Source organism: Thermobia domestica, chromosome 8 (genome assembly GCF_964235325.1).
Source record: "Thermobia domestica chromosome 8, izTheDome1.hap1.1, whole genome shotgun sequence".
Classification (NCBI taxonomy): Eukaryota; Metazoa; Arthropoda; class Insecta; order Zygentoma; family Lepismatidae; genus Thermobia; species Thermobia domestica.
In genome coordinates, this window is record NC_137461.1 from 241735732 (window position 1) to 241751935 (window position 16204).

Below are 16204 nucleotides of genomic sequence, written 5' to 3' on the forward strand. Positions count from 1 at the left end.
TTCTTTGTTGAAGACACAATCAGAAACAAAATTGAAATTAAGATCAATTGCGAAAGGATATACCAATACACAAAAAGGAAGATTTAAAGATACATAACATTATATTGAAGCAGTATGAAATGCTTAACCCTTATAGATTCCGGCTTTTTAAGGTAAATTAGAGACTTTCAGTCAAGCGGCTACAGCATCATCCCTATTTATCATAGGATCATGGTTCATACATCGTTTTCTTTTTACAATAGAGCAACCTTTCAAATGGTACCATTCACATCTCCTTATCATGTCCCTGAGGCGGGAAATTTTGAGAGAAATCGGGATTTTTCTCTGAAAATATTTCTTTTTTTAAAAAAAAATTGAGCCCCTCTGAACCCCCACTGTGTTAATGCAGAGACCTAAAACTCAACTGGAAAACACTAAGTGGTGTACTAAATGTCTGTACAAAATTTCAAGCTTTTATCTTGAAGTCAGGGCGGGAAAAATATCAATAATCCCCACAATGCCCCAGATTACTGTTAAATACCTTGATCTCAGGCAGAACATTTCCTGAGACATCCCTATTTATCCTAGAATCATAGTTCGCCCTTTATTATCTTCAAAATAGAACTGCCTTTCAAACGGACACTTCGCATGTCTCCATCATGTATCTCAGGCGGGAAAATCGCGAAAAAAAGGGATTTTTTAAACCACAAAATCCCTTTTATTTACTTTTTGCCCCTCTGGATCCACCTTGTGCTTACGCAGAGATCCGAAAAAATCTAATAAATAGTACTCGGTGGACTGAATGTTTGTACAAAATTTCAATCTTCTAGGTGCGAAAGTAAGCCCGCCAAAAAATAATGAAAATAGGCCTAACAAAAATATTTTTTAAAGTTATGATGTCATCACCTCCTATGTCTCGACGCAGGAAGGCGTGAAACCATACGTAACGTGTTCTACAGTACCTCTAGACTTGAAAAAAAATAAAAAGCTTTATTGGTTCTTTTTTAATCGAATAATGAAGACGCTACTTTAGTACCTAAAAATAGGTACTAGAACTCCGAAGGGATTCAGATTATGAGACAAGAAACTTTTAACATTTGGATTGTAAATTTGGAGGTATCATGACTTCTTGTATTTACTGACCAAATTATATTTAATTAATCCTCAATATAATATGAATTTTATTTCTAATTTCTGTTTCTATCCTAGTCTGAAGGAAAACCTTCTTTGCGCACAAATTTTAAATCTACCATTGTGGCAACGTTAGGCAAAAATCTGTGTTCAGAAAGACCAACAGAGATTTGTGCGCAATTCGGGATCTATAGTGTGCGCAATCCTGTTGCTCCCATCTATGATATATGCCCAATTATTCAACATAATCAGGATTTTTTGTTACAGTAAATTCTAATACTAAGTGTGTTAGTAAGTGGTAATGGAAATAGTCATTAGTGACAGAATATAAACATGGCTAAATTATTAAATACAAAATGATATAAAACTGGTGTGAAATCTGGAAACAATAGTAAAAAAAGAAAAAAGAGTTTTAAGTATCGTGTATGATCACTGGAGAGAAACTGAATTTTAAAGTGAATGGGGCCAATTGTAGGAGAAAAATCTAATCAAATAAAACTGACATACAGTAAACCCAGACAGGTGAGATACCATCAATAAACTTAACTATATGAGAAATTGCATAGGAGAAACACCAAAGGCGAAAACCGAACTAGAAAATTCTAGAAAAAAAAGGTTACATCTAATCGCATCGGTTATGCCGGTATTATTATTTGCAATTTTTTTTCAATATCAGCTCATTGTTACATTTTCTACATAAATTTGTCTCTAAATGTATTATTAGGACCATTAATTTCACTATTCCATCTAATCACAGTACTAGTTTAAACTAGGATAGCATAGGTGTAGGGTAAATTCTGGATTCTTTGTTGCTACGTTTTGTTTGTTATTTCTGTCGTGGGTTGTAGTTTCCGTTACACTTGTATCCTTAATCCTTTTTTTTCTATCGTGTCCTTTGTTTAAAAATGAATACAATGATAGTCCTGATCCGTTTTTTTTTTTTTTTTTTTTTTACCAGTCTGAAGGTGGTTCTGAGCATTAAAAAATAGGAATGCTGAATGTCATCCCCATTTATTTAATATATCCCAGATAAAAGTTGTTTAAACACACACACCAATGGGAAAGGGGGAGGAGTAAACAGAAATAATGATTATTCAAATCAATGTCAAAAATAGCAGTGTGCAAATCATGATTGTTCGAGAAAGGGCCCCGATCTACTTCACTGGCCCCGGGCCCCAGTTTGCCTTACGCCGCCACTGAATCCCAGAAAGAAGAAAGTATGAATTGCACTTCAAAGTGTTTGTAGTGGAGCTAAATAGATATATATTCCATTAATATAATGTCTGTTTTCCTCGTGTAAACATTTGTTGAATATATTATTATTATTATTATTATTATTATTATTATTATTATTATTATTATTATTATTATTATTATTATTATTATTATTATTATTATTATTATTATTATTATAGGCTACTTTCGCCTACTTTTGTTTATATGTTCGTTCTTTCTTGTTAAACAACAAGAAAACTATTATGTATACATGCACATAAATTAAGCTCTAAACAGTGTTAGAAATACAGATAAGAAAGTTACTTAAAATAAATAGGTTTGGTAGTTTTCTTCTTTAACTCAATAAGGAAAATAGTATTCTGAGTGTAATTTTAAAAATTAAATGTTATTTGTTTTATTAGTTTGTAGCGCCCACTTGTCTGATTACGATTCGCCACTGGTCTCAGTGGTCCGGATCCAACCCTTTTTGTTGCGTCCAGACCTGGTGGACTGCCTGTGTGTGTGCCCTTGGTTATGCCCATCTTCCTAAACGTCATGTGTTACGACAGTTGATCTTTCACTTTGGACCCTTGCACATAGCGCTCTGGTATCCTGAAATTTTTTTATGAAGTCGCAATATTGCTTTTCTATGGTGCATAAGCCTCCTAGAATATCTTACCACAAATTGTTGCCGCACCTATTCAAAACTATTCGTTCGCAAGAAGGTACTAATGATAAACACGTTCTTGCAATGTACAACACATTTCAATAATAAAACTAAACAATAACAATACTGCACGCTAACAACTTAAACGAACACAATACCACTAATCACGTTTCCTTTCAGAAAATTTTGTTCAGAGAGAGAGGGCAAATGTGAGGAGATGTACTCTGATGTTATTCTAATTCTTTAACAACTGGTTCAGTATATATATATATATATATATATATATATATATCTTTCCACGGAAATATCTCGACAACGGTTGAACATAAATGAACTGAACAAAAACTCAAATAGTAAATACTATGGGGCAAATCGAATGGTGATGTCGCGGTGTCCCCCAGGGCCGCCTTTCATGGGGGCCCAGGCCCAACTTAGAAATTTTAAACGATATTATGGGTCAAGTGACACCTAATTCGATAGATCTTCATACACTAAACAGCGTTGTGGCAAAGGTTGTTAATAGGGGTCACCGTTTTCAAAATTGGTGCCTGGAGAAAAATAGTAGATTGATAGATATAACTCTCTTAGGGCACCATACAAGATAGACAAAAGCAAATTTTGTACTGGATACCACAAGTGACAAGTAGAGAAGTAGAAAGCTACACAGCATTCTTTCTACCTTAATACAAGGTGGTGTGACGAAATTAGATATCACTGTGAATATCTTGGAAACAAATTATCCAGGATAGATGGTTATAAAAAAAATGGAAAGACCTTAATCCAGTAGTGGATTGACAATTGTTGATAATGGTATGTATTCGTTTCAAATATATATCTATAATCCTGTAGCTGTAAGAACTTCTAAAAACAAAGACAGCTAAAGTAAAATTCACTGTCCCTGAGTGTAACTGTGTAAAATTTACTATTATGTCTGGGTATAATAGTAAATATTTTAACATAATTTATTCTGCGAACTCGAAATATTTTAACAACCGGTTCTAGTGAACCGGCATGAACTGGCTGAATAGTAACACTGGATGTAATGTGATCCATTTACTAAGCTCGTACTTTTCACAAAAGGGAGAAGTAACCGTTTGGATGGGGGGAGAAGCTCAGCTTTGGGAGAAAGGGCAAAGCATTCCCTTTAATGTGCCAGGTAGAAACACTGACAACAACCGTGCATGTGTCATTTCACTTTAACAACGATTCGTACTACCTTGACTTAAATTCATTCAATTTCAGCTTAGACTTGACGAGACAGTGTGGCTAACAAACACACAATTCAAATAACTTTGTAAACTATTCTAGCAACATATGTTAAAATTTAAATTAGCTACATTTTTTATTCTTTCTTTCCTATAACGTACAGATATGTGTCACGCATCATCTAATTATATAATTTGATGCTCGCATTGCTGTTAGCATTTTAAAAATTATCACAAAAATAAGTTTTTAAGCTGACGTCATAAAATGCTATTTGACTATTAACCTACATACTGTACACATAATATATATTTTAGTACGTACCATGTCTAAAATCACAGAATAAGTTCTCGTGGCATTGGATGTTGAAAACGTTTCCGAGCAAAGAAAAGGTCTCCATCATTTCTATTTTTAGACCCAATTCCATTCTTACCCTTCTTAGCGTGTTCTTACTTGTGTTTTCTGAGCGTATTTCACTTGCTCAGAAAAATATGTCAAAATATCACACATTTTTCCTGTGTAATCCGTATTCGTGTGATACCTTTTATTCCCAAGTTATAATAGTTCTAAGTATAACTGACAAGACTCTGTGATCAATATACAGGGTGTTCATTTATTATGTAGCCAAAATCCACTGGTGAAATCCTCACATCCAAACAACAACAACAAAAAAATGTCCATTTGAACACAGGGCGGAAAACGTTTTTTTTTTTCAAAGTTACAAGATGCCGAAATCGAGAAAATTGTAACTTTGAGTCAGCCTAGTTCGGAAACTATGAAATATATCAAAGGCGGTTTTAAAGACATATTAGAGGAACTAGTACGCTGTCTGTCTAAATAACCATTTTTCAGAGTTGAGACGTATCGGCGCAACGGATTTTATAGAGGGAGCTGCGGCATAGGTTCCGCTCTTCCTCCCCCTCTCTAAAATCATATGCGCCGGTACAAACCAATTCTGAAACGAGGTTATTTAGATCGACAGTGTACTAGTTTATCTAATATTTGCTTAACCGCCTTTGATATATCTCACAGTTTTCCAGCTAGGCAGACTCAAAGTTACAATTTTCTCGATTTTGGCATCCCGTAACTTTGAAACAACGCGTTTTTCGCCCTATGTTCTTATGGAATTTTTTTTATTGTTTAGGTGCGAGGATTTCACCAGTGAATTTTGGCTACATAATAAATGAACACCCTGTATAATATATATAATGCATTTCGAATGTCTTCAGTTATATGATTAGCAGACTTTGGGAAACACGAATGCATCCCCATATTAACTAGACATTGCTCTATGGGAAGTCCATTTGTTAGATATTTGGCTGCGGGGATGACAGTTCCGTATTTTCAACAAGTAATCGACACTACCGCATTCACGTTCCGCTAAGTTCGACTGCTGTAGGATTCCACGGGTTGCAGACGGATTATTACTGCTTACATGAACTATTTCTGAATTTCAAAGTAAACTTAATTTATATTGTACCCTTCCTCTTGATAAGGTTGTATCCGACAGAACATTTTCGGGTAGCTATCACATAGAGAAACTTATTGGACGATGGGATCCAGTCTTAAACAACGGAGTGTATTTTATTGATTAATTTGTTGTAGTTTGCTTGTTTAAAATCAATTAGAAAAAAAGAACACATGAATTATTCCTTAACCCAACGCAAAGTAACAGGTTGTACTCAGGGGACTCTCGATTCAGCCTTTCTGCTCTCATTTTTCCCAGAATACTTCTCGGTCAATGACGTCACGTGGAGGTATCGCCAAGGATGTTATAAAAATAGAGGATCTGCCCATATCACAAAATAGTGAAGCTATACGTATGCTATGAATTATGATTTTCTTACCGGTGAAAGGTTATTTCGGGTAATTTCTTCTCATTTCTATTTGTACACCCATAAGTGCAGCATGTAACCATTGTAACCATTAATAAATCTGAAGTAGGGACTTAAATAAAAATAAACGACAGACACACTACATGTCTGCATATGAAGATTGCAATGTTTTGAGCCAACATATATTGTGGTTATTCAGTTACCTAATAGGATGAAGATACATATGGGCTGATCCTCTATTTTATAACATCGTTGACTATCGCGAGATATCGTTCAAGAGAAGAAGTGAAATACTGCATACGCAATTACGCTAGTTGGTATACTGTTCCAAGATGGGCAAAAGTTCCTCCATAAGACGTCATGGACAGGGGCCAATCAGAAAGCTAAACGCGAACTGGGGTACCTGTTATTTTATATACCTTGGGTTGCACTGTTGTGGTTAGGCTTCAGTCTTGGAAAGAGCATGTCTCTTTCGTTTACTTATTTGAAGTAACTGATTGCACAAAGTGCAGAAATAAACTTTCACTTGCTGCACATATAACGGAAAGAATTGAGTTGATGCATATAGTGAATGACATTTTGCAATAGCATTTAATATTATGTAAAGAAACCACAAGATAATTAACAAGCTAAAACGAGAAGAAAATATGAATCCTACTTTGCACACTTATATCTATTGTGATTTATGTAAATAAATTGCTAGTAAAAACTTGAAAGGAGAAAGGAATAATATTTAATAACGAGTCATATGATCAAGTTTTGTTATGGGTCAAAATTAGTATTACATACGAGTACACATTTTCCTTGAAGCTCTATCACTTCAAATATTAACTATTTTAATCCAGCCAATTCACAAATATTTATAACAACTGTTATTGTTGTTTGTTTGTTTTACTTTAGTCCTGATTCTAACATTATACTATCTTATTGAGCCACAATGAGTAAACTAAATTGACATAATGACATAATGTCGTTTATTGTATACCTTCTTTTTATAACTATATGATCCTTTAAAAGGTAGTTGACATTATGTCTAACCTTGCTTCTGTTCCTATAGTAACCTATAAATATATCGTCTTGGTGATAACAACCAAACATACATTGATTCATAACAAGATATATTTCCTTTTCTTCTTCTTTTTAACCTATCTGGCTAGTGCATATTTTATAGAAAAGATTACACATTTTGCCCAAAGAATACAATTATAAATACAACATATCGAACATATCATTGTATATTTTAACAACTGTGATATACAGTAATAACAATGATAATATCCGAGATTGAGTTACTAAGAGCATCCCCTAAAGACTGTAAACAGGATCACACGATTCCACATACTGGATATAAATAGTCACTTTCATAAAGGGATGGCCAAAATTTTCCCGAATCGGAAAACTCGGATTTCGGAAAAATTCCGGAATTCGAAAAAGACCCGGAAAATAAAAAAATCCGGAATTTAAAAATGCCGGAATTCGGAATACTTTCGGAATTTTTCCGATATCGTTTTTTTTTTAATTTAATACTATTTCCGAATTCGGAGTTTTTCAAATTTCAGATTTTTCCGAATTCCCGAATTTTGCGATTTCACTTTCCGGATTTCGGAAAGTAAAAAAAAAAAATCCGGAACTGGCCTTCTCTACTTTTATATATGTACTTTTTTTTATACGCAACCAACATTTCCTTGCTACGATGTAGTTGCATAGAATAGGGTATTTTTAGTTGTTTTTTTTTTTTTTTTTTTTTACATTATAAACATGGTATGGTTAATCGCTGTTACCCGTGACGATGTTAATGGATTGACTCTGTTAAGTAGTTTGGGCGACATAAGTTTGTTGCGAAAAAAGCAAAACTAACCAAAAATACGCTTACGTTCAAGACGAATCGTGAAGAGTAACGGATGGACGGTCGGTCATGCCAACAGTAGAATCTTTTATATCCCACATTGCGCGATTGTCACTGTCCGCAAGGCGGCAGCGTGTAAAAGATGGTGCAACAATCACAGGATTCAAGGGCGCCGATTTCTCTGTAACTTTGGGGGGGGGCATTCAGATGCAGAAGGCATATATGAGGATTTTAAGACAAATTGAATTCAAATTATACCAAGTATTGTATATTCATAAATAAAATGAGGGGCCCACATGAGCTTTGGAGGGACCCGGACCCCCTCTGCCCCCCAGGATCGGCGCCCTTGACAGTATTATAAAACACGGATCTTCGATAATTCCAAGAAAGAACTGTAGTCAAAGAGTAATCTTTATCTTTGTTTCTTGAAAAAGATTGAATTAATATATAACGCTTTACGGTTGTTAAGATTTCATCTTAAGCTGTAGATCGACGCCTTATATACTCTCGTGGCAGAAAAGGAACCCTAAACATCAATGAATAATAACAAATAATAATAATAATAATAATAATAATAATAATAATAATAATAATAATAATAATAATAATAATAATAATAATCTCTCAAAATGACAATCCACCAGACTTGTTCTGGTGTAAATTGGGGAACATTAAAATAAACCTCAACACCTTTTCTGGCCCGCTCGGTTACTAGACTTAAACATTATTGAGCTTCTATTCTGAGGTTTATCGATAGTAGCGAGTCTACTACAAATTTCTTTCTCTATCGTCGATGACGCAATTGACTGCTGCACTACATTTGCCAGCTATGGTTATACACAGTCATAGAAGGTTGAAATTTCTCCAATCTTTTTCTTGATTTGAAAGGTAAAGTAAACTTTTGTCATTACTGTAGGTCAAGTCGTGGCCCCAAGCTTCATTTCGGAAGTCAAGAAACTAGTTTTTAATCGATCGTTGCTTCAGTAATAATAGTCGAGGAATGTAAACAAAAAAAGTGACCTTCAATTGTTTTACGTTTCTCCTTTTCAACTCTTCATTTACGAAAGAACACTATCGAAGTGCATGTACACTCATGTCCAAAATGATTGTCGCATATCTATAACTGTCTTCTTGTAAGAATATAATTTGATAATGAGATACCCGAAGAAAGGGCACAACCTATTAAACGAGGCGACGAACAAAAACAAAAACAATAAATAAATAAATAAATAAATGGCTTGAGTTGAATTGACACACAAGTAACACGCTAAAATGCTAGTCATTTTGTGTTATTTCAACATCTCTTTTTTGCTGTGAACGAAAGTCAATATCATATATTTTCTTTAATTTGGAGAATCTACTCATCATCTATCCCTTTCGAGTTTCAAACCTAAGAATAGGTCCCATTGGAAAACGAAATTGAGTTTTTTTTTTAAATGTCCTTTGGTTTTGCCCTTTAGGCTATAGAAGGCGGAGATAAAAATTCTGTGCAGCGTACCGCAGGACGTTGATTCGATATATTTTGTAACAGACAATCCAAATTGCGAAAGCCCAAGATGATTGGCCATATCAATTTTGTTTTATGGGCGAAAACGTGTGTGCTGTCTTACGTGTATTCTCCCTATCCAAAATCGTTAGGGTTTTTTGCCCACAAAAAGAAAATCGACCCGGTCGATTGTCTTGTGATTTCGAAATTTGGATCCTGTATAACAAAATACATGGAATCCATATCCTGGGATCCACTGCATACAACACTGATTTTTTGTATGGCAGTGTTAGGAGTATTCTCACTATTCAAAATCGCTAAAATTTTTCACCCATAAAAAAATGGTCACGGTCGGTTGTTTTGGATTCTGAGTAACAAAATAAGTCGAATCCCCTGGGCTCCGGTGCACAGAACTTTTATTTTTATTTATTTATTTATTTATTTATTTGTATGTGACTGTGTAATTAGTGAAAGTCTATGGTTATATAAAGAAATAATGGAATAAAAATGTGGGAGGAAACAGTAAGATCCCGAGAGAACTCGTCAAAACAATTATGTTCAACGGACTCACATGGTCTGAGTTCAAACCAGAGACACCTCACATCAGACGCAAAAGTTACATGTTCTTTTTTATTATTATTATTCCTTCTTATACTTCGGAGTACTACCGTTTTCCACAAGAACACGAACAAATTAAAGATCGAGGACAATTAACGCAGTCGACTCTTTAGAGATGAACTCGAGCCCACGATGGTTTTCGATACTCACGATCATCAGACTAACACCTCAAACCAAACTGCTCACTACACCAAACAGACGCCAATTACCCATCGTGTCCAGGGGGGGGGACAATTACATCCCACCCCCATGGAAGCACCCCGACGTTCGATTTTTCTTACTTCATACACGATATGAACATGAAATTATAAATGAAGCATCAAATGGGTTCACTACATTACATAAACAAAACCGCACACGAAAGGCAAATAAAACAAAAATAAGTCGTGGGCCCATTTCAGTAAAAAATGTCTACTATTAGGGGCCCTAGAAATAATATTTATTTGAATGGCTTTGAGCTTTGTCAATATTGTGCCCTTAATTAATTTGTCATGTATGGAACGGGCCCAGGGGCGTAAGTAACGGCCCCGCAGACCTTGCCGTGTGGGAGGTCCGGGTGGCCGTAAAGAGTAAGAGAAAGATCGAAAGAGGAGCCCAAGAATTTAAAAAACAACTTTTTCTATGGGGCCCAAATACTCGTATTAATGTCCTCCCCTCCCCGAGAAAAATCTAAGTTACTGCGCTGACCGTGTCCATTAAAATACCTTCAAGGAACTCTGTTCTGTTGGATAAATGATTTTTTGATATGATTTGATATTAGTTTAGCGTCCCTTTCAGTAACGAAGCTATATGAGTCGTGGGTCTACAGCTTAACGTGGAATCCAAACCACGTGATTTCCCGCCGGCAATCGGACTCGGATCTCCCACGCCAAAGGCCCGTGCGCTATTCACTTAGCTTCAAGGGAGTTCAGGTCTTGGATAAAGAAACGGACAAAAACAATTAAGGGTTCACCCTCACTTTTTTAAATTTTAGTGAATATCTGTAAAACACTAAAGAACACTAAGAATGGGAAAAGCGAGCCAAATAATAGACTATCTAAATTTGGGTGCTCAACAATTATTACGTAATAAACTGCACCCTCAAGTTTCTGGTCTATAACAAAATGCTTCGAAACGACTATCTGTCTTCCTTTCTACAGTTTTGATTTTCTTCACCGACTTTAATTTATTCCACAAAAAAGAAAAGAAAAGAAAAGAAAGAAAGAAAAGAAAATGAAATCTTTCAGTTTTATGTCCCACGGGTATACGAGCTAGACTAAAGGCAACGGTGATGATGAGAGACGAAGGAAAATGCTGGAATAAAGAAAGTGGAAGAACCCCGAGAAAAACCACGCACACGGTGTTTGTCCAGCACAAAGTTCACTTTTCGCGAGCTGGAATTGAACCAAGGACCCCATGCACCAGAGATGAATGTTCTAGCACTGAGCCACAGAGGCCTCTTATTCCGTAAAATTCAAGAAAGTAGGGATAAGCTTTCCAAATATGCCTTAAATGATGAAAGAATTGCCTGAATGAAAGGATAATGGCAAAGTTGAGGAAGAAAATCCTATCGATACGGTGTTGTTTATAATACGCGCACATAATTTTGAATGCAACCTGAATTTCTTCGCACCAAAGGCAAAGAAGTTTACCGTTGGGGCTGTGATTCTATTATGATAATGAAACATCACAAACCATTTCAGTATGCAATAAAAGCAGGAAAAAGATATTGTTTTACAATTAAAAAAAAAAAATCACTTAGAAACTTACGAACTCCTTCCATCTCTTCTGCATGCACAATATTTTGCCCAATGACAATATAAGCCAATAGCCATCGGCACATACAAGAATATCTTAAAGCATCCATGACCGGCTCAACGAGAACTATACACGTGCAAAGATCAGACTGGAAAGTGCAAGTGAAGTTGGGACAGTAGTAAAGATACTTTTAGGAGCACCCCCTCCATTTCTGCTTAAGAAACCAAGCTTCAGGAGGAGAATGGCACGATATTATGATGCTGGTGAATGGACGACGTAAGAGTGTGGGCGACGAAATACAACGAAAAAACAATGTTAACAAAAAGAGCAAATACTAAAAGAGCATATTACACCATAACCTAAAGAGACTCTTAGTATACAGTACTTTAAATTAAGCATACACACACACACATACACAAACCATCGACAGGACAAGTTACGTCAAGAGGAACTTTCTACGGTGTACAATGTTAGTTTTGTCTTTTATTCGCCATTTTTTTTTCAAAACATCGAAATGTATGTAGGCCTATCTGGAAAGAGTCCTTTGGTCAAAACCAGGAAATAAGGATTTTTCTTGCGCTGTTAATTCTCTCGCGCAGCCCAACGTACAAAAGAAAATGCGAAATGAAGAAAAGATTAATTACTGCTATACCTACAACATACTCCTTCTTACTATAGCTCTTCTTCGAAGATGTTTCTCTATCAATTAATTTAATGTTTGTCACTCGTAACCGAACAGCATTCTTCCGTTACAAATATGTTAGGTAACTGGACACAAAGGACATTACGCAACATTGTTAATTGAATGGTCTCGTGATAAAGCCCTAGTTGAAGACTGAGCTGAATAAAGAAATTTACTACAAGTCCGGCGGCATGATGGATTAATGGTTGAATGATCGTATTCAACTGGCAGAATCGTAGGTTCGATTCTTGCAATTATTCCTTTGTTATGTAACAAATAAAGTATCTTAATTTTCCTTTATTAGTATCTCATGTTACTTCAACATGTGAGGCAGAATTGGGTCTATTAAACTTACTTTCATCAATGATTAGTAACATAAGACAATAGTTTGCTTTCCTCGTTTGTTTTCTTTTAGTTAATTGTGCTCTTCCTATTTCTTTTAGTTTAACGTCCCATGTTTATGCTCCGAGATTAAGGCAGACAGTGATAATGATAATTAACACAGTGGGGAAATGAAAAAGGTAGGAGGAAGCGATCAAATATCGAGAAACTGCACTCACACGGTATTTGTCCACCACAAAAACCACTTGGCGAGAGCTGGGATTGAACAAAAAACGCCATACACCAGAGTTTTTCTCTTTTCTGTGATTCATTAATTATCAATAGGCCTGTACTTACGTCTTAAAGAGGATTTTGGTAGCTCAGTGGTAGAACTTTCATTTGTAGTGTGTGGGTGCGTGGTTCGATCCTAGCTCGCTTTAAATGGACTTTGCAGTGAACAACTACCGTGTACTTGGGATTTTTCGGGGTTCATCACTTTCGGGGTTCATCATCGTTTCTTATCACTTTCTTCATTTCTTATTCATTCTCACCATCGCTTTTTTCTTTACTCTACATGGGATAATCGGGGATGTAAAAGTGAAGTATTTTTTTTTTTTTTTCATTTTTAGAATCAAACAATCAATAGACCAGCAAAAAGAGCTACTATCATTTGTGTACGAGTGAGGAAAGCGCTGACTCAGTGGCAAAGCACTCACCTCTTGCGCATCGATAAACTCTGATTCGATGCCGGAGTAGCGCCAAGTGGGATGTTAATGCTGGATAAATACTAGTGGTGGGCACAAAAACCAGTTTTTTTTTTTTTTTTTTTTTTTTGTAATTTTAGGGAAGAAATGAAAAACTAGTATTGCTGTACTCGCTCTGTTAATGAAACATGTTTCAGAGGTAATTGTTATGTCAACGGACCCCAATAACTTGTAATAAAATCTTTGAATTTTACGTCCCACGAGTATGCCGGTGACGCTAAAGGAGACGGTGAAGATGAGAAATGAATGAAATGGTGGAATGAAGAAAGTAAAAGGAAACGGGAGAATTCCGAGAACACCCCCGAGCACGGTGTTTGTCCACTACTAAATCCACACGGCGCGAGCTGTAATCAAACCAGCGCCCCCAGGCACCGGAGGTGAACGCTCTACCACTGAGCCACCGCGCCCCCTGTCCCAATAACTTGAAACTACAATTGTATGCTTTTACGTAATTATCATTGTTGGTAGTCCTCTCATTGTTGCTAATGTGCACTGTAATTGAGTTTTACTCATGTCTAGTATTTTAATTTTTATTTTAATTATATTTATTTAATTTAAGGAGCTTTTACAACTTCGACTTATGAATGAATAAAACTTCAAGTTATGGTCACTTTTCATGAGGAACGCGGAACCTCGGTATCTCGAATTTCTGTTATGATCACGTTTATAACTTGAACCATGATTACTCGAAAAACTCGATTTTTATCTATTTCCTTCAGCTTCGAGTTATCTACGTCCCACTGTATAACTAAATTTGTGCAATATCGAATGCGATTTATTATTATTATTATTATTATTATTATTATTATTATTATTATTATTATTATTATTATTATTATTATTATTATTATTATTATTATTTCGCGCTTACGCGAATGTATTGTATATGTCCTTTGAAATTGAACATTACAACAATATCAACATTAATACCAATCCCGCAACTTAATTTTTTTTTCCGAGAGGGCAAAGATTAGTATTTTAGTCTTAAAAATATATATTTGGACTTCTAGAAAAAAAAAATTGGTTTTCTTAGAACTTAATAAATATTATTATTACAAATAGTTATTTCAGTTGGCGTTCAACTAAAGTCATCATCATAGGTATTCTGCCCTTATTGGCAGGTCAAACTTGCCGCAGGTGAGAAGCTTCCATGCTCCACGGTCTTCCGCTAACCTCTTCGTCTTCACGTATGATCTTTCTGCTTTTATATCCTCCATTAATTGTAGCCTCTTTCGCTCTCTCCCTCTCTTTCCTGCCACCATACCCTCTAGAACGTCCCTCACGATACAGTTTCTTCTCAGGCAATGTCCTGAACAGTTTATATCCCTCTTATCAATAATACCTAAAAGTGTTACTTTCTCCCCACCCTTTTTAACACTCTCTCATTCGTTTTCCGCTCGATCCAACTAATTCTTGCCATTCTTCTTCACTCCCACATTTTGAAGACTTTAAGTCGTTTTTCATCACTTTTATGTAATTATATTTGTGCTTCATCTTAGGGAAATATATTTCTTTCAGATGACGGGGCAGCAGCAGCACTTTAACTTACTTTGTGAAATGATATGGCGAGTCCATTCCGCGCTTCATTAGTTCAAATGAGGGACTAAGTGTTGAAACAATTTAGAGCCTTAAGAAATAAATATTAGTTCAGTGGGACTTTAATGGTAGACATTTTAGTAAAATGGGTCCAAATCACAATTTGGTTTTATTTCAGTTTTCTGTTCACTTCTTTTCTTTTTATGTGGACAGGGCCACGGTGGTTCAGTAGTAGAGCGCTAACATCTGGTGCGTGGGGTCTCTAGTTCGATACCAGGCCTACTAAGTTTGTGGTGAACAACAACGTGTGCGTGGGGTTTCTCGGGTATTGTCGTTTCCTCCCACATTCTCATTCCATTATCATCCACTTGCCTTAATCGTCTCCCTTACCCTAACGGGCATACTCGTGAGACATTCAACTAAAGTATTTCAAAGAAAAAATTCTTCTTACATACTGAACTTATTCCATGCATTCTTAATACATCCATTTTCGTATTGAATTATGTACAGTAAGAAAGATTTATCTTGAAGTGGGCCTCTTCGAACGGCGGGGAGCCTAAATAGAAGGTTAGTTGCCTTCTATCCCCTCACTAATTACGACACTGAATAGGATTTTTTTTTACAAATATATATATATGGACCTTGAAAGTTCAAGCACTTGTGTATATTTTTCCCCGTAATAATAATAATAATAATAATAATAATAATAATAATAATAATAATAATAATAATAATAATAATAATAATAATAAATGGGAAAATACTCGTTCTCAAATTCATATTTTAAGATTTGAGAAATCTGTAAACAAAAGTCTCAAAAGATTATTGGAATGTTTTCCCAAGCTAAATCATGATGGTGATTCGTCCAGTATCTAACAAGGACAAAGGAGACCAGATATAAAGAGCCGCTTTGCAATTCTGTGAAACTAAATGACAGTAAATCAGTTTATAGCTTTCCATGCTTAAAAGTGTTCGAAAATCCTACTTCAGAGGTGGACACAAGGTCATAGAGAGCCAAACACTAAATTTGAAGCTTTTGTAGGCTCCACAAACAGGGTTGCAAACGGTCCCGATTCTGTCGGGATTGTACCGATTTCTGACTTACTTGTCCCGCGTCCCGTCCGGACACTCGTCGGGACGCATATTGTCCCGATTTATCGATTTTCAAAGTTAATTATATTTTA

General features: G+C 35.6%; 1 protein-coding gene across 1 annotated transcript in view; it reads right to left on the minus strand.

Annotated features, from left to right (window-relative positions):
• LOC145691974 (protein takeout-like) overlaps positions 1-11838 on the minus strand; it is a 103805-nt gene extending 91967 nt beyond the window's left edge. Inside the window, exon 1 of the mRNA XM_081767273.1 lies at positions 11730-11838. Within this exon, the coding sequence (XP_081623399.1) occupies positions 11730-11826 (97 nt within the window). The 5' untranslated portion in view covers positions 11827-11838. The remainder of the gene's footprint in view (positions 1-11729) is intronic.
• Positions 11839-16204: the final 4366 nt, after the last annotated feature.